The sequence below is a fragment of the Lipophrys pholis genome (assembly GCF_963383615.2).
Source record: "Lipophrys pholis genome assembly, chromosome: 3".
Lineage (NCBI taxonomy): Eukaryota > Metazoa > Chordata > Actinopteri > Blenniiformes > Blenniidae > Lipophrys > Lipophrys pholis.
Genome location: NC_137627.1, coordinates 36,973,222 through 36,997,388, shown reverse-complemented (window position 1 = coordinate 36,997,388; position 24,167 = coordinate 36,973,222). Strand labels below are relative to the sequence as shown.

The 24,167-nt window shown below is 47.6% G+C and overlaps 1 protein-coding gene across 2 annotated transcripts; it reads left to right on the top strand.

The window, feature by feature from the left end:
• Positions 1–550: 550 nt before the first annotated feature.
• On the top strand, positions 551–20,395 carry atg16l2 (ATG16 autophagy related 16-like 2). 2 transcript variants are annotated; one of them, XM_080459948.1, is made up of 18 exons: positions 551–1,078; positions 1,173–1,230; positions 2,785–2,860; positions 6,324–6,397; positions 6,535–6,786; positions 6,941–7,003; positions 7,081–7,170; positions 8,969–9,022; positions 9,104–9,206; positions 9,427–9,532; positions 10,092–10,162; positions 10,600–10,671; positions 10,909–11,026; positions 11,247–11,352; positions 12,984–13,136; positions 17,256–17,303; positions 18,417–18,518; positions 20,115–20,395. In XM_080459948.1, the coding sequence occupies exons 1-18, from the start codon at positions 925–927 to the stop codon at positions 20,206–20,208; spliced, it is 1,794 nt and encodes a 597-aa protein (XP_080316074.1). In that variant the 5' UTR covers positions 551–924; the 3' UTR covers positions 20,209–20,395. The 2 variants fall into 2 exon arrangements, with proteins under 2 accessions (XP_080316074.1, XP_080316073.1); XM_080459947.1 differs by having other exon boundaries at positions 9,101–9,206.
• Positions 20,396–24,167: the final 3,772 nt, after the last annotated feature.

The window sequence follows — 24,167 nt, the reverse complement described above, 5'->3', positions numbered from 1 at the left end:
TTAAAGGTAACTATGTAAATATAAATGAAAGTATAACAGGTAAATATGTTATTGTGTGTAAATATGTTAAAACAAATCTATATTTGTTACACAAAAAAGTAATACCTTTATAATGTCCATGTTCATTGTACATAAATGTCCCATTGTGTGTAAATAAAGACTTTCCATATTGTTGTCATGGCTCCATCATGTTGCTCTAAAAGGAGAGGACAGCGTCCCAATGTCCCGTCTGCAGACTGCTTCCATGTCCTCTCTGGACTTTATAGAAGTATGCTACATTAAATTAATAAATAAATGAAATGATTTTTAATTCAATAGATTAAAAATGAGAGCAGTGATTCTTCAGTCCTGTAAATGTATATTTGCCTGGTTTCCTTCAGAAAACACGTCGCTGTCACACAGACTTGTTTAGGCTGACGGGGCAGACTTGCCCCTCTCAAGATGGCGGCCGCTCTGACGTGTCGGAGCGGTGGGCGGAGACAGGCTGCGTGGCGTCTATAGTGTTTATGTCTCTGGTTCCGAACGTCAAACCGGAAGTAGTGCGCAGCTCGCTCGCTGCAGGCCGTCTAAGTCCCGCCCCCTCTGGTAACTTCCGGGGGAAAAAAAAGTTCGACAGTAAAATAAAAGTAAATAACATCTGGAGCCCCGCCCCGCCCCGGACCCTCCTCTGACTGCAGGCCGGGAGGGAGAGTCCGTCCGCCGGGAGCAGCGCCCGCTGGAAGATCTACCGCCCGGTGGGAGGACTACTGCCCGGTACCGAGAAGACTACCGCCCGGTGGGAGGACTACTGCCCGGTACCGAGAAGACTACCGCCTGGTGAGAGGACTACTGCCCGGTACCGAGAAGACTACCGCCCGGTGGGAGGACTACTGCCCGGTACCGAGAAGACTACCGCCCGGTGGGAGGACTACCGCCCGGACCAACATGTCCGCTGCAGCGGCCGACACTGCCAGAGCCGGGACCGGGGTCCAGATCGGGACACGGAGATCTACGGAGGCCTGGAGGGACCATATCGTCCATCAGCTGAAATACCGGGATCGGAAGCAACATGCTATGTTCCAGGACCTGATCCGGTTCTGTATGAGATCCGGGCGGGGTGGGGGGAGGGGTCAGCTCAGGTCTCAGAGATTCTGGTCGGGTTCTGATGGTTTTCTGTGATTCTTTTCTTTCAGACTCTCGACTTTTGGAACGAACCAGTCTGACATCTGGAGTCCTGAACTTCACCTCCAGGTGACCCCAACTCACCCCAACTCACCCCAGAATCACCGTTTCTCACTGTAAACTCACCCTGTCTCACACTAAACTCACAGCTGAGTCACCCTAACTGACCCTAAACTCATCCAGTCTCACCCTAAACTCATCCAGTCTCACCCTAAACTCACCCCGAGTCACCCTGACTCACCCTAAACTAACCCCAACTCACCCCGATTCACCCCAAACTCACCCTGACTCACCACCAACCCACCCTAAACTTATCCCAACTCACCCCGTCTCACCCTGATTCACCCCAAACTCACCCTAAACTCACCACCAACTCACCCTAAACTCACCCCGACTCACCCGTGACTCACCCCGTCTAACCCTAAACTCACCACCAACTCACCCTAAACTCACCCCGACTCACCCGTGACTCACCCCGTCTAACCCTAAACTCACACCCTAAACTCACCCTGACTCACCCTGACTCACCCTAAACTCACCCTGACTAACCACCAACTCACCCTAAACTCATCCCAACTCACCCTAAACTCACCCCGATTTACCACCAAATCACCCCAACTCACCCCGATTTACCACCAAATCACCCCAACTCACCCTAAACGCACAACCAACTCACCCTAAACCCACCCTGATTTACCACCAACTAACCCTAAACTTGCCCTGACTAACCACCAACTCAACCCCACCTCACCCTAAACCCACGCTGTCTCACCCCGTCTCAACCCGACTCACATTAAACTAACCCTGACTCATCACCAACTCACCCTAAACTTGCCCCGACTCATCACCAACTCACCACCAACTCACCCTAAACTCACCCTGACTTACCACCGACTCACCCGAAACTCATCCCGACTCACCACCAACTCACCCTAAACATACCCCGATTTACCACCAAATCACCCCAACGCACCCTAAACTCACCACCAACTCACCACCAACTCGCCCTAAACTCACCCCGATTTACCACCAACTCACCCTAAACTCACCCTGACTCACCACCAACTCACCCTAAACTCACCCCGATTTACCACCAACTCACCCTAAACTCACCCTGACTCACCACCAACTCACCCTAAACTCACCCTGACTCACCACCAACTCACCCTAAACTCACCCTGACTCACCACCAACTCACCCTAAACTCGCCCCGATTTACCACCAACTAACCCTGACTAACCACCAACTCACCCAACCTCACCCTAAACCCACGTTGTCTCACCCCGTCTCAACCCGACTCACATTAAACTAACCCTGACTCACCACCAACTCACCCTAAACTTGCCCTGACTAACCACCAACTCACCGCAACTCACCCTAAATTTACCCCGACTCACCCTAAATTCACCCTAACTCACCCTAAACTTTCCCTGACTAACCACCAACTCACCCTAAATTTACCCCGACTCACTCTAAATTTACCCCAACTCACCCTGACTAATCACCAACTCACCCTAAACTCACCCCGACTAACCACCAACTCACCCGACTCACTCTAAATGTACACCAACTCACCCCGAATCACCACCAACTCACCCCAACCACCTTGTTTTGTGTGTCCAGACGTCGGTTTGCTGAAAGCAGCTCGCTGACGTGTCTTCTGCATCAGAACCGCCTGCTGAAGAAAACCAGCGGAGAGGTGAGCAACTAACCAGGGCCCGGTTGTTCCAGACTGGGTTATCGTTTAACCAGCCGTTAAATACATTTAACCGACCGTTAACTTGAACAGCACTGTTATCTTGTGGTTCAAACTGGGTTAACTTTAACCAGGAGTTATCTTGTTGTCCAAACTAGGTTAACTTTAACCAGGTGTTATCTTGTTGTTCAAAACTGGGTTAACTTTAACCAGGTGTTATCTTGTTGTTCAAACTGGGTTAACTTTAACCAGGTGTTATCTTGTTGTTCAAAACTGGGTTAACTTTAACCAGGTGTTATCTTGTTGTTCAAACTGGGTTAACTTTAACCAGGTGTTATCTTGTTGTTCAAACTATGTTAACTTTAACCAGGTGTTATCTTGTTTCAAACTAGGTTAACTTTAACCAGGAGTTATCTTGTTGTTCAAACTGGGTTAACTTTAACCAGGTGTTATCTTGTTGTTCAAAACTGGGTTAACTTTAACCAGGTGTTATCTTGTTGTTCAAACTGGGTTAACTTTAACCAGGTGTTATCTTGTTGTTCAAACTGGGTTAACTTTAACCAGGTTAGTTACCTTGACGTTAAAGTTAACCTCCACTAGCTGTTTACCAGTGGTTAACTCTCACCATGGTGTTGATGATAGCAGTTGAACAAAGGAAGGACAGGGTGGAGGACTGAACTTTGATAGAGTCGATCCTGGAATGAAGAGTTGCTCCTCTATGGAGCCCCAGAGTGGACATAGAGGAATAATAATAATAATAACAGGTGGGAATGAGATACTAACTAGTAACCTCAGATTACTAACTGGACACAGAGAGTTACTCTCTCCTTCCCTCACCAATGTGGCCTCCATCCCCTCATATTTGCTGCTCTGCAGCTTTAAGAGCCTCGTTTCCACGGAGAACATTAGATCCTGGTGTTTTCTAACTAAACCTGTGAAGTCCAGACGAGTTAAACTCTCCTTGGTCCAGAAAGAGAAGATCTCATTCTCATGTCTCCTCTTTAGCAGGAAGAAAGGATCTCCAGCCGTTTCCATGGTAACCTAGGTAACCACTCTGATTAAAGTTCTCTTTCACATGAAGCCATTAAAAGGCTCATTTTAGCTCTAAAAACTCCAACTTTCATTTCCAGTAGTTTGTAGTTTGTTTAGTAGTTCCTGAGGAACCAGAAGTCTGGCTTCATTAGAAAGAAGTTCTGTAGAGCGTCTCCTAGCGGAGCGCCCCCTGCTGCTCATGCAGACCTCTCCCTTCGTCAATCCAGAGATGAAATGATCTGGTTCCCTCGCTTCATTCATTTGAGGGAACGACTTATTATCTGGTTCCCACGTTCTTCTTATTTTCCTCTCTGGTCACTCAGTCCACGTTCTAGATGGTTCTCTCCAGATGGTTCTCTCTAGATGGTTCTCTCTGGAGGGTTCTCTCTGGAGGGATCTCTCTAGATGGTTCTCTCCAGATGGTTCTCTCTAGATGGTTCTCTCTGGATGGTTCTCTCTGGAGGGTTCTCTCTGGATGGTTCTCTCTAGAGGGTTCTCTCTGGAGGGATCTCTCTAGATGGTTCTCTCTGGATGGTTCTCTCTAGATGGTTCTCTCTGGAGGGTTCTCTCTGGAGGGTTCTCTCTAGATGGTTCTCTCTAGATGGTTCTCTCTAGATGGTTCTCTCTAGATGGTTCTCTCAGGATGGTTCTCTCTGGATGGTTCTCTCAGGATGGTTCTCTCTGGAGGGTTCTCTCTAGAGGGTTCTCTCTGGAGGGTTCTCTCTAGATGGTTCTCTCTAGATGGTTCTCTCTGGTCAGATTAAAGAAGAAGAGGCACCATGAAGCCTCTGATCCTCCAGCTCAGTTTTCATCTTTAACATCCTGGTAGCAGCGTAGTTTCTATGGTTTATGGTAGTTTATCATGGTTTCTGGTAGTTTATCCTGGTTTCTGGTAGTTCCTCATGGTTTATGGTAGTTTCTCCTGGTTTATGGTAGTTTCTATGGTTTATAGTAGTTTATCATGGTTTATGGTAGTTTCTCCTGGTTTCTGGTAGTTTCTCCTGGTTTATGGTCGTTTATTATGGTTTATGGTAGTTTCTCCTGGTTTATGGTAGTTTATCATGGTTTATGGTAGTTTCTCCTGGTGTATGGTAGTTTCTCATGGTTTATGGTAGTTCCTCATGGTTTATGGTAGTTTCTATGGTTTATGGTAGTTTCTCCTGGTTTCTGGTAGTTTCTCCTGGTTTCTGGTAGTTCCTCATGGTTTATGGTAGTTTCTCCTGGTGTATGGTAGTTTCTCATGGTTTATGGTAGTTCCTCATGGTTTATGGTAGTTTCTATGGTTTATGGTAGTTTCTCCTGGTTTCTGGTAGTTTCTCCTGGTTTCTGGTAGTTTATCATGGTTTATGGTAATTTCTCCTGGTTTATGGTAGTTTCTATGGTTTATGGTAGTTTCTCATGGTTTATGGTAGTTTCTCCTGGTTTATGGTAGTTTATCATGGTGTATGGTAGTTTATCATGGTGTATGGTAGTTTCTCCTGGTTTATGGTAGTTTATCATGGTTTATGGTGGTTTCTCATGGTTTATGGTAGTTCCTCATGGTTTATGGTAGTTCCTCATGGTTTATGGTAGTTTCTCCTGGTTTATGGTAGTTTCTATGGTTTATAGTAGTTTCTCATGGTTTATGGTAGTTTCTCCTGGTTTCTGGTAGTTTCTCCTGGTTTATGGTAGTTTATCATGGTTTATGGTAGTTTCTCATGGTTTTTGGTCGTTTCTCATGGTTTATGGTAGTTTATCCTGGTTTATGGTCGTTTATCATGGTTTATGGTAGTTTCTCCTGGTTTCTGGTAGTTTCTCCTGGTTTCTGGTAGTTTATCATGGTTTCTGGTAGTTTATCATGGTTTATAGTAGTTTCTCATGGTTTCTGGTTGTTTCTCATGGTTTATAGTAGTTTCTCATAGTTTATGGTAGTTTCTCCGGGTTTATGGTAGTTTCTCATGGTTTATGGTAGTTTCTCCGGGTTTATGGTAGTTTCTCATGGTTTATGGTAGTTTATCATGGTTTATAGTAGTTTCTCATGGTTTATGGTAGTGGGTCCATTATTGGGTCAGTTAGTGGGTCAGTGGGTTGGTTAGTGGATGAGTGGGTTAGTGGGTCAGTTAGTCAGTTCGTGGGTTGGTTAGTGGCTCAGTTGGCCAGTTAGTCGGTCAGTTAGTGGGTCAGTTCGTCAGTTAATGGGTCAGTGGGTCAGTTAGTGGCTCAATTGTCCAGTTAATGGGTCGGTTAGTGGGTTACTTAGTGGGTTGGTCAGTGGGCCACTTAGTGGGTCAGTGGGTTGCTTAATGGGCTGGTTAGTGGGTCGGTCAGTGGGTCAGTTAGTGGGTCAGTGGGCCAGTTAGGGGCTCAATTGGCCAGTTAGTGGGTCAGTTGGTCAGTTAATGGGCCAGTTGGTCAGTTAGTGGGTCGGTCAGTCACCCCTCCTCTCTGCTTCTAGTTGGCCTATCAGGTGGTTGAACTCCAGCAGCAGCTGAAAGTCAAACAATGTTTTCTGGACCAGCAAAAATCCAGGTGAGACACACACACACACACACACACACACACACACACACACACACACACACACACACACACACACACACACACACACACACACACACACACACACACACACACACACACACACACCCCTGTGACTCCGCTCTCAGGCTGACAGAGGAGGGGCAGCGGCTGCAGGGTGTGCTGGGTGCGCGGCAGGCGCAGCAGGAACGGGTGGAGCGGCTGCAGCAGCAGAACAGGGCGCTGAAGGTGGAGTACGACGCCCTGCTGCAGCGCCAGCAGGAGGCGGAATCTCGGCTGCGGGAGGAGAACCTGAGAGGCGGAATCCTGCTGGAGAACGTAATCCACCTGAAGAAGGAGGCAGCTGCCCGCATGAACATCCACAACCAGCGCCGCTCCAGGTACCTTCATTTACCCAAAGTTACCTCGAATTACCCCAAGGTACTCCGATTTACCCTGACTTACCCCACTGCACCCTGAGGTACCAGCTCTTGTACCCCAGAACAGCATCATTTTACCCCAACACTGCGCCTTTGTAACGTTCTTTCGTTTCAGAGTTCGAGAAAGTGACCTGAGGAAGGAGCCGTCTGCTGCCAGGTCAAAGGTCAACGTGGACAGGTGAGATCAGCTGATGATGATGTTACTCTGATGTCATGGTACCAGGGTTTGTATTAATCAGTGTTTTGTCCTTTCAGCTCGTTGAGCGCTCCGACATCGAGATCCACGTCTCCACAACACGACTTCCTGGAGGAACCCAGTGAGCGCCGGAGAACCCGACTCTTCAGGTGGAACTCGAACGCGTCACGGACACACAGAAACTGTTGTAGTTCTGATGTAGTACTGACACAGTTCTGACGTAGTTCTGATGTAGTACTGACACAGTTCTAATGTAGTACTGACACAGTACTGACATAGTTCTAATGTGATGCAGTTCTGATGTAGTACTGACACAGTTCTGATGTAGTACTGACACAGTTCTGACGTAGTTCTGATGTAGTACTGACACAGTTCTAATGTAGTACTGACACAGTACTGACATAGTTCTAATGTGATGCAGTTCTGATGTAGTACTGACATAGTTCTGACGTAGTACTGACTCGGGTGGGAATTGATAAGATTTTATAAATTCTAACGATTCCTGAGTTTTGTTTTGAAGGGAAAAAGTAGTTTTACAATCTTCTGCACCAGAAGGAACAATTAAATTTTTTCCAAACATGAAACTTGAATTCTAAAAAACAACAGTCAGTGTGTATTTGCCTTCTTTGCCCCCTGGAATTTACCCTTTTTCATATTTTGTGCTGTTGACAAGTGAAGCCTCTCTGGGGGGCGGAGCCTGGAGAGGAATGAGGAAGTGACGTAGCAGGAGGAACGTTCTCTCGGTCTGCAGGGATCCTGTTTACATGTTGTGTTGGTGCTTTTTGTGAGGAGATATTCAACACAGAATGATCTAATACATAGACATACAGTAGTAGACCTCTAGTAGATTGTGTATGTCTACACAGTAGACATACTCTAGTAGAGCGTTTACTACTGTGACAACTAGGGGCTCACACTATAGTAAAGATCTACTAGCATATGTCTATGCTGTCGGCTCGTTGGAGGACACATTCACACACGGGACAGACTGACGGAGTTCATTTATTAAAAGTCCCTCTTTAGTAGGAGAGAACATGGAGAGAACATGAGAACTCCACACAGAAAGGCTCCTGCCGGGATTTGAACCGAGACTTTTTTTATTTAAACTTGGACCTTGTGGCTGAGAGGACAGACTGTGAGGACAGACTGTGGGGACAGGCTGTGAGGACAGACTGTGGGGACAGACTGTGAGGACAGGCTGTGAGGACAGACTGTGAGGACAGGCTGTGAGGACAGACTGTGGGGACAGACTGTGAGGACAGGCTGTGAGGACAGACTGTGAGGACAGGCTGTGAGGACAGACTGTGGGGACAGACTGTGAGGACAGGCTGTGAGGACAGACTGTGAGGACAGGCTGTGAGGACAGACTGTGAGGACAGGCTGTGAGGACAGACTGTGGGGACAGACTGTGAGGACAGGCTGTGAGGACAGACTGTGAGGACAGGCTGTGAGGACAGACTGTGGGGACAGGCTGTGGACTCTGTGGATTCAGGACGTGGTGAGAAGAACATGTATCACCGTCTCCTATTATCTAGTCCTTTATCGTCTCCCACTTCAGACCTTCTTCCTCCATCTTTTCTCCTGGTTGGAGGAGCTCTGCATCGCAGTGTGACGTCATGCTACGTCATGCTACGTCATGCTACGTCATGCTACGTACCGCAGCGCGACTTCACGTCGCGCTGGAAATGAATCGTTAAGAAGAATCAAACACATTTAAGGTGCACGATTCCCATCCCTAGTACTGACATAGGTCTGATGTGATGTAGCACTGATGTAGTTCTGATGTAGTACTGATGCATTTTGTGATGGAGTACTGATGTAGTTCTGAAGTAGTATTGACATAGGTCTGATGTGATGTAGCACTGATGTAGTTCTGATGTAGTACTGATGCATTTTGTGATGGAGTACTGATGGAGTACTGACGTAGTTCTGCGTCGGGTGTTTCAGGTCTGCCTCCGTCACGTCTCCGAGGATTTTCTTCTCCTTTAAAGGACTTTTTGAGTGAGTCTCTTTTATGTCACAGCTCTCCACCAATCACAGCCTGCTGTTATGTTTTTATGAATGAATGTGTGACATCAGCAGAAAGAGGCGGGGCCACTCAGTCTGCAGCCCACACCAGGATCCCGTGTTTCCTGTCAGGATCTGTCACTCATCCAGAGTCCCTGCAAGAGCCCTACAAGTCCTGGTACTACCAAGTACTACTACTGACTACTACTGCCAACGACTACTACTGACTACAACTAGTAGTACTGCTACTGATTAATGCTGCTCACACACAGTAACGGAGTGTGTGTGTGTGTGTGTGTGTGTGTGTGTGTGTGTGTGTGTGTGTGTGTGTGTGTGTGTGTGTGTGTGTGTGTGTGTGTGTGTGTGTGTGTGTGTGTGTGTGTGTGTGTGTTTGTCAGGAGGCTCATGAGCAAGGCATCAATGCAGTGCGTTTCAGCTGCAGCTCCGCCCTGGTGGCCACCGGAGGAACTGACCGGCTCCTGAAGCTGTGGGAGGTCCGAGCAGGTTAGCATTAGTATTAACATTAGTGTTAGCGTTAACATTAGTTTCATTGTTCGCGTTAATGTTAAGATTAATGATCGCTTTAATGTTAGCATTAGTATTAGCGTGAGCATTAGTGTTACTGTTAACATAATGATAGCTTTAACATTAACATTAGTGTTAACATTGGCATAAGCGTTAGCATTAATGTTAGCATTAGTGTTGGTGTTAACATTGGTATTAGCGTTATCGGAAATGTTAGCATTGTTGATAGCTTTAACGTTGCCGTTATTGTTAGAGTTGACATCAATTTTAGCAATAGTGTTAGTGTTAACATTAGTACTAGCATTAATATTAGTATTAGCATTAGTGTTAGCGTCAACATTATCATTAGTGTTAGTGTAAACATCATTAGTGTTCGCTTAATCATTCGTGTTGGTGTTAACATTAGTGTTAGTGTAAACGTTATCATTGGTGTTGGTGTTAACGTTAGTGTTAACAATATCATTAGTGTTAACATTAGCATTAATATCGGCTGCAGCACACTTGAGACATATTGTGACCTCACTGATGATGTCATCAGGTTCGCTGACTCACAAAGCCACGCTGGACGGAAGCACGGAGGGAATCACCTGCATCGACTTCGACCACACGGTCAGAGCGACCAAACCTTGGCTAACTCAAACCTGGACTAACCTAAACCCAGGTTAACTCAATCATGGCTAAATTAAACCTGAGCTAACTCAACCCTGGACTAACCTAAACCCAGGTTAACTCAATCATGGCTAAATTAAACCTGAGCTAACCCAAACCTAGGCTAACTCAAACCTGGACTAACCTAAACCCAGGTTAACTCAATCATGGCTAAATTAAACCTGAGCTAACTCAAACCTGGGCTAACATAAACCTGGCTTAACTCAAATCTGAGCTTATATAACCCTTGCCAAACCTGAGCTAACAACTCAAGGCTAACTTTAACCTGGGCTAACTTTAACCTGGGCAGATTCAAACCTGGGCTAACTTAAACCTGGGCTAATGTAAGCTGGAGTTTTGTTGACGACGGAGGTTAATCCTGAGTGTTTCTGTTTCAGGGCTTGAGGGTTCTCGCTGCATCGTATGATAAGTCAGCGTTGCTATGGCAACTCGATGACTGCCTTCCCAAGGTAACCAGACAAACCTTTCCATTATGCTCTGAGCTCACCTGAACTGAATGTTGTCTAACTGGTTCAGGTTAGCCCAGGTGTTACCTGTTCTCACCTGTTCTCACCTGTTCTCACCTGTTCTCACCTGTTCCACTTGTTCGCACATGTTCCACCTGTTCGCACATGTTCCACCTGTTCTCACCTGTTCTCACCTGTTCTCACCTGTTCCACTTGTTCTCACCTGTTCCTCCGGTACAGGTGACTCTCACAGGTCACAGCAGGAAGGTGACAGCGGCCAGGTTCTGCAGTCTCCACCAGGTGGCGACGGGGGGCGCTGATCGGACCGTCCGGCTGTGGGACCTGCACAGAGCAGCTTGTGAGTGTGTGTGTGTGTGTGTGTGTGTGTGTGTGTGTGTGTGTGTGTGTGTGTGTGTGTGTGTGTGTGTGTGTGTGTGTGTGTGTGTGTGTGTGTGTGTGTGTGTGTGTGTGTGTGTGTGTGTGTGTGTGTGTGTGTGTGTGTGTGTGTGTGTGTGTGTGTGTGTGTGTGTGTGTGTGTGTGTGTGTGTGTGTACTAAACACCTGACTTCCCTTCACAGGTGTGCAGCAGGTGGAGGTGACGTCCTACTGCAGCGACCTGGTTTCCTCTGAGAACTCCATCATCAGTGGACACTATGACTCCAAGATCAGAGTCTGGGACAGCAGGTGAGGAAGATGCTCTATAATCTGGTGTTAGAGGAGGAAGATGCTCTATAATCTGATGTTAGAGGAGCGAATTAGGGAGGTGACAGAGTGAATAATCAATAGTTGTCTCCATCACTACGTCTGGTAGAAACCAGAACAAACCAGCAGGGGGAGACGGCGAGTTAAAACCAGAACAAAGTCTTAACATCGAACGACTGATTGGTTGTCAGTCGCTGATATTGATCAGTCATTGGTGAAACCGTGACTAAGCCCCGCCTCCTCCAGGCGAGATCTGGATCGTCCAGGCTGCTTACACACACACACACACACACACACACACACACACACACACACACACACACACTGGAGAGAGTAAATACATCGTTTATTAAAGATGATCAGTAGAAGGTGAAGAACATGGTTCATCAGTGTTCGTGCTGTTAGAACCCGGCCTTAAGCCCTCTGGTTCCTCCGGGTCCTTTGATCCTATACATGATATGTTCTACCATTTATGTATCAATGGAAGTAAAGAGCCACATGGAAGACCTGAAGGTCTCAGCAGGAGGACCAGCAGAGAGTCCAATCTCCCTGGTTCGACATTGTTCTTCTGGGCGGGGCCACACCCCCACAACAGGTTGGGCTTCAGCACCATTGGTCAGTTTGGTCAGTGGCGTCTGTTGCCAACGTGAGTCATGAAAGCTGTATGTTGTTATCTGGAGTAGCTGAGTTCTAATCTGTTGTTCTACCATCATAGGTCAGGCTGAGAGCAGAACAACCTGGTCCTGGAATGAACAGTCAGAATGAACAGTCAGAATGAACAGTCAGAATGAACAGTCAGAGTGAACAGTCAGAGTGAACAGTCAGAGTGAACAGTCACAGTGAACAGTCACAGTGAACAGTCAGAGTGAACAGTCAGGATGAACAGTCAGAGTGAACAGTCAGATTTTCACCATATAAACCGTGATCATAGTATTACTAATGTAATATCCTTCAGTTTGTTGGCTAAAACATTTTTAACATTATTAGTTTATTTATTTAAAACATTTCTTCTCCCGCCCCCGGGCTGCTCAGTAGGTAGAGCATGAGACTCTCAGTCTCTAGGTAGAGGGTTCATGTCCCACGGCGGGCGCCACCTTCCCGTGGGCTCTCCACCTTCCCGTGGGCTCTCCACCTTCCCGTGGGCTCTCCACCTTCCCGTGGGCTCTCCACCTTCACGTGGGCTCTCCACCTTCACGTGGGCTCTCCACCTTCCCGTGGGCTCTCCACCTTCCTGTGGGCTCTCCACCTGCAGGAAGGTTCTTAATGGGTCAGTGTGATCTGGGTGACGGTGCTCAGACTGACACCCCCACCACCCGGGAACGGAGAAGAGGGAGGAGATGGAGGGATGGAGGGATGGATGGAGGGATGGAGGGATGGATGGATTTCTTCTCCCTGTTCCCAGGGGGGTCGGCGCCTTGGCCCTCTGTTGGCCAGCCGCAACTGGTAATCTGATTACATATGTGTGACCCAGAACCCCCCCAAGCAAATGATTCACAGGCCATAATGGCTGGACTGTGACGTCACGCTGCTCTCTGATTGGCCGGTGTCAGACTGTGACGTCACGCTGCTCTCTGGTTGGAGGGAGTGGGTGACCAGCTGCTGTCGCCCAGCAGGGCGGCGAGCTGCGTCCTGGAGCTTCCTGCCATGGGGAAGGTGACCTCGCTGGACCTGGGGGTCGACCAGCGCCTCCTGCTGAGCTGCTGCAGAGACGACTGTCTGCAGCTGCAGGACCTGAGGAGGTGGAGCCTGTCACGCTGGAGCTTCAGGTGTGTTACTGTGTGTGTTACTGTGTGTGTTACTGTGTGTGTTACTGTGTGTGTTACTGTGTGTTACTGTGTGTGTTACTGTGTGTGTTACTGTGTGTTACTGTGTGTGTTACTGTCTATGTTATTGTGTGTGTTATGTGTGTTACTGTCTATGTTATTGTGTGTGTTATGTGTGTTACTGTGTGTGTTACTGTGTGTTACTGTGTGTGTTAGTGTGTGTGTTACTGTGTGTGTTAGTGTGTGTTGCTGTGTGTGTTAGTGTGTGTGTTACTGTGTGTGTTACTGTGTGTGTTACAGTGTGTGTTACTGTGTGTTACTGTGTGTGTTACTGTGTGTGTTACTGTGTGTGTTGCTGTGTGTGTTACTGTCTATGTTATTGTGTGTGTTACTGTGTGTATTATTGTGTGTTACTGTGTGTTATTGTGTATTATTGTGCATGTCACTATGTGTTACTGTGTGTATTACTGTGTGTTAGTGTGTGTGTTACTGTGTGTTACTGTGTGTGTTACTGTGTGTGTTACTGTGTGTTACTGTGTGTGTTACTGTGTGTGTTACTGTGTGTGTTACTGTGTGTTACTATGTGTGTTACTGTGTGTGTTAGTGTGTGTGTTACTGTGTGTGTTAGTGTGTGTTACTGTGTGTTACTGTGTGTGTTAGTGTGTGTTAGTGTGTGTTAGTGTGTGTTACTGTGTGTGTTACTGTGTGTTACTGTGTGTGTTGCTGTGTGTGTTACTGTCTATGTTATTGTGTGTGTTACTGTGTGTATTATTGTGTGTTATTGTGTATTATTGTGCATGTCACTATGTGTTACTGTGTGTATTACTGTGTGTTACTGTGTGTTAGTGTGTGTGTGTTACTGTGTGTGTGTTACTGTGTGTGTTACTGTGTGTGTTACTGTGTGTGTTACTGTGTGTGTTAGTGTGTGTTACTGTGTGTGTTACTGTGTGTGTTACTGTGTGTTACTGTGTGTTAGTGTGTGTGTTACTGTGTGTTAGTGTGTGTGTTACTGTCTATGTTATTGTGTGTGTTACTGTGTGTATTATTGTGTGTTACTGTGTGTTATTGTGTATTATTGTGCATGTCACTATGTGTTACTGTGTGTATTACTGTGTGTTACTGTGTGTTAGTGTGTGTGTTACTGTGTGTTACTGTGTGTGTTACTGTGTGTGTTACTGTGTGTGTTACTGTGTGTGTTACTGTGTGTTACTATGTGTGTTACTGTGTGTGTTACTGTGTGTGTTACTGTCTGTGTTATTGTGTGTGTTACTGTGTGTTACTGTGTGTGTTATTGTGTGTGTTACTGTGTGTGTTATTGTGTGTGTTACTGTGTGTGTTACTGTGTGTGTTACTGTGTGTTACTATGTGTGTTACTGTGTGTGTTACTGTGTGTGTTACCGTGTGTTACTATGTGTGTTACTGTGTGTGTTACTGTGTGTGTTACTGTCTGTGTTATTGTGTGTGTTACTGTGTGTTACTGTGTGTGTTATTGTGTGTTACTGTGTGTTATTGTGTATTATTGTGCATGTCACTATGGGTTACTGTGTGTATTACTGTGTGTTACTGTGTGTGTTACTGTGTGTGTTACTGTGTGTGTTATTGTGTGTTACTGTGTGTTATTGTGTATTATTGTGCATGTCACTATGGGTTACTGTGTGTTACTGTGTGTTACTGTGTGTTACTGTCTGTGTTATTGTGTGTTACTATGTGTGTTGCTGTGTGTGTTACTTTGTGTTACTGTGTGTATTACTATGTGTGTTACTGTGTGTATTATTGTGTGTTACTGTGTGTATTATTGTGTGTGTTACTATGTGTGTTACTTTGTGTTACTGTGTGTATTACTATGTGTGTTACTGTGTGTATTATTGTGTGTTACTGTGTGTTATTGTTTATTATTGTGTGTGTTACTATGTGTGTTACTGTGTGTTATTGTGTGTATTATTGTGTCTGTTACTGTGTGTATTATTGTGCATGTCACTGTGTGTTACTGTGTGTTATTGTGTGTATTATTGTGTCTGTTACTGTGTGTTACTGTGTGTATTATTGTCTGTTACTGTGTGTGTTGTGTGTTATTGTCTGTTACTGTGTGTTACTGTGTGTATTGTGTGTTATTGTGTGTTACTATGTGTATTATTGTGTCTGTTATTGTGTGTTACTGTGTGTATTATTGTCTGTTACTGTGTGTATTGTGTGTTACTATGTGTGTTACTGTGTATTATTGTGTGTGTTACTGTGTGTATTATTGTGTGTGTTACTGTGTGTTACTGTGTGTATTATTGTGTGTTACTGTGTGTTACTATGTGTGTTACTGTGTATTATTGTGTGTGTTACTGTGTGTTACTGTGTGTGTTACTGTGTGTTACTGTGTGTTATTGTGTATTATTGTGCATGTCACTATGGGTTACTGTGTGTTACTGTGTGTTACTATGTGTGTTACTGTGTATTATTGTGTGTGTTACTGTGTGTTACTGTGTGTATTATTGTGTGTTACTGTGTGTTACTGTGTGTGTTACTGTGTGTTACTGTGTGTTACTGTGTGTTATTGTGTATTATTGTGCATGTCACTATGGGTTACTGTGTGTTACTGTGTCTTACTGTGTGTATTGTGTGTTACTGTGTGTTATTGTGTATTACTGTGTGTGTTGCTGTGTGTGTTACTATGTGTGTTACTGTGTGTTATTGTGTGTTGCTGTGTATGTTACTATGTGTGTTATTGTGTGTTGCTGTGTGTGTTATTGTGTGTTACTGTGTGTGTTGTTGTGTGTTACTGTGTGTGTTGTGTATTATTGTGTGTGTTACTGTGTGTATTATTGTGTGTGTTACTATGTGTGTTACTTTGTGTTACTGTGTGTATTACTATGTGTGTTACTGTGTATTATTGTGTGTTACTGTGTGTTATTGTTTATTATTGTGTGTGTTACTGTGTGTTACTGTGTGTTATTGTGTGTATTATTGTGTCTGTTACTGTGTGTATTATTGTCTGTTACTGTGTGTTACTGTGTGTTATTGTGCATGTCACTGTGTGTTACTGTGTGTATTATTGTGCATGTCACTGTGTGCTACTGTGTATTATTGTGCATGTCACTGTGTGTTACTGTGTGTATTATTGTGTCTGTTAGTGTGTGTATTATTGTGTGTTACTGTGTGTGTTATTGTGTCTGTTACTGTGTGTTACTGTGTGTATTGTGTGTTACTATGTGTGTTACTGTGTATTATTGTGTGTGTTACTGTGTGTTACTGTGTGTATTATTGTGTGTTACTGTGTGTTACTGTGTATTATTGTGTGTGTTACTGTGTATTATTGTGCATGTCACTGTGTGTTACTGTGTGTGTTACTGTGTATTATTGTGTGTATTGCTTTGTGTGTTGCTGTGTATTATTGTGTATTATTGTGTGTGTTACTGTGTGTTACTGTGTGTGTTACTGTGTGTATTATTGTGTGTTATTGTGTGTGTTACTGTGTGTTACTGTGTGTATTATTGTGTTTATTACTCTGTGTGTTACTGTGTATTATTGTGTATTATTGTGTGTGTTACTGTGTGTGTTACTGTGTATTACTGTGTGTTACTATGTGTATTACTGTGTGTGTTACTGTGTATCATTGTGCATGTCACTGTGTGTTACTGTGTATTACTGTGTGTGTTACTGTGTATTATTGTGTATTATTGTGTGTGTTACTGTGTATTACTGTGTGTGTTACTGTGTGTGTTACTGTGTATTATTGTGTTTATTACTCTGTGTGTTACTGTGTATTATTGTGTGTTACTGTGTGTGTTACTGTGTGTTACTGTGTGTGTTACTATGTGTTACTATGTGTGTTACTGTGTGTATTATTGTGTGTTACTGTGTCTGTTACTGCGTTAACCTCCATCCTGGATCGAGTTCAGGTCTCGTCTACATATCAACAACTTTCACTTTATTGTGTGTGTGTGTGTGTGTGTGTGTGTGTGTGTGTGTGTGTGTGTGTGTGTGTGTGTGTGTGTGTGTGTGTGTGTGTGTGTGTGTGTGTGTGTGTGTGTGTGTGTGTGTGTGTGTGTGTGTGTGTGTGTGTGTGTGTGTGTGTGTGTGTGTGTGTGTGTGTGTGTGTGTGTGTGTGTGTGTGTGTGTGTGTGTGTGTCACAGGGCTGAGGGCTTCACGTGTGGCAGTGACAGCACGAAGGCGGTGATCAGGTGAGTCTGATCAACAAAGGATCGCCTGTCAGCTAGCTGCAGTCCGCTGTGTTGGCGCCTGTCAGCTAGCTGCAGTCCGCTGTGTTGGCGCCTGTCAGCTAGCTGCAGTCCGCTGTGTTGGCGCCTGTCAGCTAGCTGCAGTCCGCTGTGTTGGCGCCTGTCAGCTAGCTGCAGTCCGCTGTGTTGGCGCCTGTCAGCTAGCTGCAGTCCGCTGTGTTGGCGCCTGTCAGCTAGCTGCAGTCCGCTGTGTTGGCGCCTGTCAGCTAGCTGCAGTCCGCTGTGTTGGCGCCTGTAAGCTAGCTGCAGTCCGCTGTGTTGGCGCCTGTAAGCTAGCTGCAGTCCGCTGTGTTGGCGCCTGTAAGCTAGCTGCAGTGTGCTGTGTTGGCGCCTGTCAGCTAGCTGCAGTCCGCTGTGTTGGCGCCTGTAAGCTAGCTGCAGTCCGCTGTGTTGGCGCCTGTAAGCTAGCTGCAGTCCGCTGTGTTGGCGCCTGTAAGCTAGCTGCAGTCCGCTGTGTTGGCGCCTGTCAGCTAGCTGCAGTCCGCTGTGTTGGCGCCTGTCAGCTAGCTGCAGTGTGCTGTGTTGGCGCCTGTCAGCTAGCTGCAGTGTGCTGTGTTGGCGCCTGTCAGCTAGCTGCAGTCCGCTGTGTTGGCGCCTGTCAGCTAGCTGCAGTGTGCTGTGTTGGCGCCTGTCAGCTAGCTGCAGTGTGCTGTGTTGGCGCCTGTCAGCTAGCTGCAGTCCGCTGTGTTGGCGCCTGTCAGCTAGCTGCAGTGTGCTGTGTTGGCGCCTGTCAGCTAGCTGCAGTGTGCTGTGTTGGCGCCTGTCAGCTAGCTGCAGTCCGCTGTGTTGGCGCCTGTCAGCTAGCTGCAGTCCGCTGTGTTGGCGCCTGTCAGCTAGCTGCAGTCCGCTGTGTTAGCGCCTGTCAGCTAGCTGCAGTCCGCTGTGTTGGCGCCTGTCAGCTAGCTGCAGTCCGCTGTGTTAGCGCCTGTCAGCTAGCTGCAGTCCGCTGTGTTGGCGCCTGTCAGCTAGCTGCAGTCCGCTGTGTTAGCGCCTGTCAGCTAGCTGCAGTCCGCTGTGTTGGCGCCTGTTAGCATGTGTTTCCTGCTTTCTCTGCAGTCCTGACGGATGTTACGTGGCGGTGGGGTCAGCAGATGGTGCCGTCTACATCTGGAATGTCTCCTTGGGAACGTTGGAGACCCGCCTCCCCGACAAACACAGGTACGGAAATGTGGACCAATCAGCCGCTCCGGCAGAAGCCAATCAGCTTCAGTGTAGAATTGTGAGAGAACCCAAGATGGTTCCCTGAGGAACTGAGGAGTTCCTGTGGAATTGTAGCTGCATCCGCTGTACGTTAGCACAAGTTAGTCTGCATCCATCAGTCCTCACTGATGGTGTCAGCCGGAGCTGGTTGTGGTTGAGCCACACTCTGAGTGGAGGATGGTGGGCCCTAGGTGGAGGAATTGGGTGGAGGAGTGTTGGACCCTGGGTGGAGGAGTGTTGGACCCTAGGTGGAGGAATTGGGTGGAGGAGTGTTGGACCCTGGGTGGAGGAGTGTTGGACCCTAGGTGGAGGAATTGGGTGGAGGAGTGTTGGACCCTGGGTGGAGGAGGGTTGGACTCTGGGTGGAGGAGTGTTGGACTCTGGGTGGAGGAGGGTTGGACTCTGGGTGGAGGAGGGTTGGACTCTGGGTGGAGGAGTGTTGAGCTGTGGGTGGAGGAGGGTTGGACTCTGGGTGGAGGAGGGTTGGACTCTGGGTGGAGGAGGGTTGGACTCTGGGTGGAGGAGGGTTGAGCTGTGGGTGGAGGAGGGTTGGACTCTGGGTGGAGGAGGGTTGGACTCTGGGTGGAGGAGGGTTGAGCTGTGGGTGGAGGAGGGTTGGACTCTGGGTGGAGGAGGGTTGGACTCTGGGTGGAGGAGGGTTGGACTCTGGGTGGAGGAGGGTTGGACTCTGGGTGGAGGAGGGTTGGACTCTGGGTGGAGGAGTGTTGGTGTCCATGTCGTCATCATTTCTCAGATCAGGTCAAACCTCATTAGAATCTTTGTTCCTTTGAGCTTCAACTCGTTTCTCTTTTACGTTTAGTTTCAATTTTGTTGATCAAATATGGAAAAGTTTTGATTCTCTCTCTCTCTCTCTCTCTCTCTCTCTCTCTCTCTCTCTCTCTCTCTCTCTCTCTCTCTTCCTCTCTCTCTCTCTCTCTCTCTCTCTCTCTCTGTCCCCCCCTCTCTCTCTCTCTCTCTCTCTCCTCTTTCTCTCTCTGTCCCTCTCTCTCTCTCTCCCTCCCTCTCTCTCTCTCTCTCTCTCTGTCCCCTCTCTCTCTCTCTCTCTCTCTCTCTCTCTCTCTCTCTCTCTCCCTCTTTCTCTCTCTGTCCCTCCCTCTCTCTCTCTCTCTCCTCTCTCTCTCTCTCTCTCTCTCTCTCTCTCTCTCTCTGTCCCCTCTCTCTCTCTCTCTCTCTCTCTCTCTCTCTCTCTCTCTCTCTCTCTCTCTCTCTCTCTCTCTCCCTCTTTCTCTCTCTGTCCCTCCCTCTCTCTCTCTCTCTCTCTCTCCCTCTCTCTCTCTCTCTCTCTCTCTGTCCCCCTCTCTCTCTCTCTCCCTCCCTCTCTCTCTCTCTCTCTCTCTCTGTCCCCCTCTCCCTCTCTCTCTCTCTCTCTCTCTCTCTCTCCCTCCCTCTCTCTCTCTGTCCCCCTCTCCCTCTCTCTCTCTCTCTCTCTCTTTGTCCCCCCTTTCTCTCTCTCTCTCTCTGTCTCTCTCTCTCTCTCTCTCTCTCTCTCTCTCTCTCTCTCTCTGTCCCTCTCTCTCTCTCTCTCTCTCTCAGCTCGTCCATCAGCGCCGTCTCTTGGTCTTCGTCAGGCGAGTTCGTCGTCAGCGTGGATAAAAGTCGCCGGGCCGTCCTCTGGAGTGACATGTGACCAAGCCCATGGCGACTAAGCTGTTTCCCTGGAAACGGATCCAGCCTTGGTGTTGCCACGGCAACAAAGGCTGACCTGAAAGCTGCCAAAGGAACTTTTTTATTAGTTTGACCTGTAACAGTTGACCTTTGACCTCCAGACACCAAAAAGGGAAAAATTCAGGATCTGAATACACTGAGTCTGTTTATACTGATGATGATGATTCTTCTTCCTCCTGCTGTTGGCGTGAGACATAAATGACTCACTGCTCCACCTGCTGGTACAACATGGTCTGACAGGATGGAGCCTATTTTCTTCGTTAGCCTGTAAGTTTGGTTAGCCTGTTAGCCTGTTAGCCTGTTAGCCTGTTAGCCTGCGAGCCTGTTAGCCTGGTTAGCCTGTTAGCCTGGTTAGCCTGTTAGCCTGCGAGCCTGTTAGCCTGGTTAGCCTGTTAGCCTGCGAGCCTGTTAGCCTGACAGGTTTGTATTTACGGCGTCTCGCCGCACATCAACATGTTTTCAGAACGAGTTCGGTGTTTTTCTGCTGTTTGTCCCACGGAGCTTTATTCTGACACTGTGATGTCACAGCAGCCTGCGGAGCCTCTCATTGGCTGAAAGAAACCTTAACGTTGCTATAGGTCCTAGAGTGATGAGAACATTTTCCTCCTGTCGCTGTGCAGAGCAGCACTCCGTTCACTCCACGTTCACTCCACGTTCACTCTCAGTTCAGTTCACTCCACGTTCACTCCACGTTCACTCTCCGTTCACTCCACGTTCACTCCACGTTCACTCCACGTTCACTCCACGTTCACTCTCCGTTCACTCCACGTTCACTCCACGTTCACTCTCTAGGCACGGTTCCACCACACTTTCTGTGCCGGAGCGTCTCGGGGCAGGACGGGTTTTTACGCGGTCCGACTGAAAAGTTGTGGAAAGAACCTGCGACCACCGGCTACGATTTTCTGCTCCCCCTCTGTTGAGGTACCGAGGAACGGGTCTGTGAGGAGGAGGAGCTACAACACAGCCGTCTGCTGATTGGTCAGTCAGGTGTTTACATGCGCCGCTGGAGGAGGAGATTCAGCAGGACCTCCTCCTCTCAGGAACAGGAGGAGAACCTCCTCCTCTCAGGAACAGGAGGAGAACCTCCTCCTCTCAGGAACAGGAGGAGAGCCTCCTCCTCTCAGGAACAGGAGGAGAACCTCCTCCTCTCAGGAACAGGAGGAGGAGCGCCTCCTCTCAGGAACAGGAGGAGAACCTCCTCCTCTCAGGAACAGGAGGAGGAGCGCCTCCTCTCAGGAACAGGAGGAGAACCTCCTCCTCTCAGGAACAGGAGGAGGAGCGCCTCCTCTCAGGAACAGGAGGAGAACCTCCTCCTCTCAGGAACAGGAGGAGAACCTCCTCCTCTCAGGAACAGGAGGAGGAGGTTCACCAGGTTCTGGGCGCTGCTGTTCACAAAGAGAACGTTTAACCTGAGTCACAGAGAACAACTCGGACGGCCTCCAGCAGCTTCCATGTTCTTGTCTGGACGTTCTCCGAGTCGTTCTCAACCCCGCCGTCCTTTCTGTGGTGGACCGTGAGACAGAGTTGGTCCTCCCACTCCGCAACGTACTGCGGTGGAACCGCGGCTGCTGTTCACTCTCTATCCTACCAGGTGTTGTAATAATTATTCTTTAAACTGTTCAACTTCAGCGATTTAAGGAAGTAAAACGTTTCACCTGTGTCAGTATTGGTACCAGCACAGATACTGGTATTGGTATTGGTACCAGTATTGGTATCGGTACCGGTGTTGGTACCGGTGCAGATACTGGTGCAGATACTGGTATTGGTATCTACCAGTATTGGTATCGGCACTGATGCTGGTACTGGTATTGGTATCGGTAACAGTATTGGTATCGGTAACAGTGCTGGTATCGACACCAATACTGGTACCAGTATTTGTATCGGTACCGATATTGGTATCGGTACCAGTATTGGTTTCGGTACCGGGTCATCCCTAGTTTCAATATGACTTGAAATCAGTCGATTTGACGAAGCTTCAGTTGCTTCTTTACTAAACATCGAACTGGCCGGCCAGGCTGTCGGTCCGAGTCCAGGTCAGGCTGTCGGTCCGAGTCCAGGCTGTCGGTCCGAGTCCAGGCCAGGCTGTCGGTTCGAGTCCAGGTCAGGCTGTCGGTCCGAGTCCAGGTCAGGCTGTCGGTCCGAGTCCAGGCCAGGCTGTCGGTCCGAGTCCAGGTCAGGCTGTCGGTCCGAGTCCAGGCCAGGCTGTCGGTCCGAGTCCAGGTCAGGCTGTCGGTCCGAGTCCAGGCTGTCGGTCCGAGTCCAGGCCAGGCTGTCGGTCCGAGTCCAGGCTGTCGGTCCGAGTCCAGCTCAGGCTGTCGGTCCGAGTCCAGGCCAGGCTGTCGGTTCGAGTCCAGGCTGTCGGTCCAGGCCAGGCTGTCGGTTCGAGTCCAGGCCAGGCTGTCAGTCCGAGTCCAGGCCAGGCTGTCAGTCCGAGTCCAGGCCAGGCTGTCGGTTCGAGTCCAGGCTGTCGGTTCGAGTCCAGGCCAGGCTGTTCCTGGCAGGAACTTTACACTATAATTTTATTGGATTTTCTGTAAAAACAAATGACTCATTTGTTAATCCACTAAGTGGACCAGATCCATGCTGGACCGGATCCCTGCTGGACCAGTCTGTACCAAGTCTCAGATTGTGGCCTCCTGGTTATGCTTGAGGCTAAGAACTGGGCCTGGACCCAGACCTGGACCCGGACCTGAACAGGAACCAGACAAACAGTTTGTTTCAGAGCTCAAGTTGCTCGAAGGCGCCAGTGAAGAAGACATAAAAAATGGGAGGCGATGAAGAGGAGCAGCAGGAGGAGGAGGAGCAGCAGGAGTAGGAGGAGCAGCAGCAGCAGGAGGAGGAGGAGGAGGAGGAGCAGCAGGAGGAGCAGCAGGAGTAGGAGGAGCAGCAGCAGGAGGAGGAGGAGGAGGAGCAACAGCAGCAGCAGGAGGAGCAGCAGCAGCAGGAGGAGGAGGAGGAGCAGCAGGAGTAGGAGGAGCAACAGCAGCAGCAGCAGGAGGAGGAGGAGCAAGTTGGATTGTTATTACGCTGACTCTCAAAATAAAACCACCAAGATGGATTGTTTTTACGCTGACTGTCAAAATAAAACCACCAAGTTGGTTTGTTTTCACGCTGACTGTCAAAATAAAACCACCAAGTTGGATTGTTTTTACGCTGACTGTCAAAATAAAACCACCAAGTTGGATTGTCATTACGCTGACTGTCAAAATAAAACCACCAAGTTGGATTGTCATTACGCTGACTGTCAAAATAAAACCACCAAGTTGGATTGTTTTTACGCTGACTGTCAAAATAAAACCACCAAGTTGGATTATTTTTACGCTGACTGTCAAAATAAAACCACCAAGTTGGATTGTCATTACGCTGACTGTCAAAATAAAAGACTGTCAAAATAAAACCACCAAGTTGGATTGTTTTTACGCTGACTGTCAAAATAAAACCACCAAGTTGGATTGTCATTACGCTGACTGTCAAAATAAAACCACCAAGTTGGATTGTCATTACGCTGACTGTCAAAATAAAACCACCAAGTTGGATTGTTTTTACGCTGACTGTCAAAATAAAACCACCAAGTTGGATTGTCATTACGCTGACTGTCAAAATAAAACCACCAAGTTGGATTGTCATTACGCTGACTGTCAAAATAAAACCACCAAGTTGGATTGTCATTACGCTGACTGTCAAAATAAAACCACCAAGTTGGATTGTTATTATGGTGACTGTCAAAATAAAACTACCAAGTTGGATTGTCATTACGGTGACTGTCAAAATAAAAGTACCAAGTCCAGGAGAACATGGACTGGGAGTCATGACACCGTGGAGGAAACTTTGTTCTGATTGGCTCTACTGAGCATGTGCAGGACCAGGACTAAGACCAGGACCAGGACTAAGACCAGGACTAAGACTAGGACCAGGACCAGG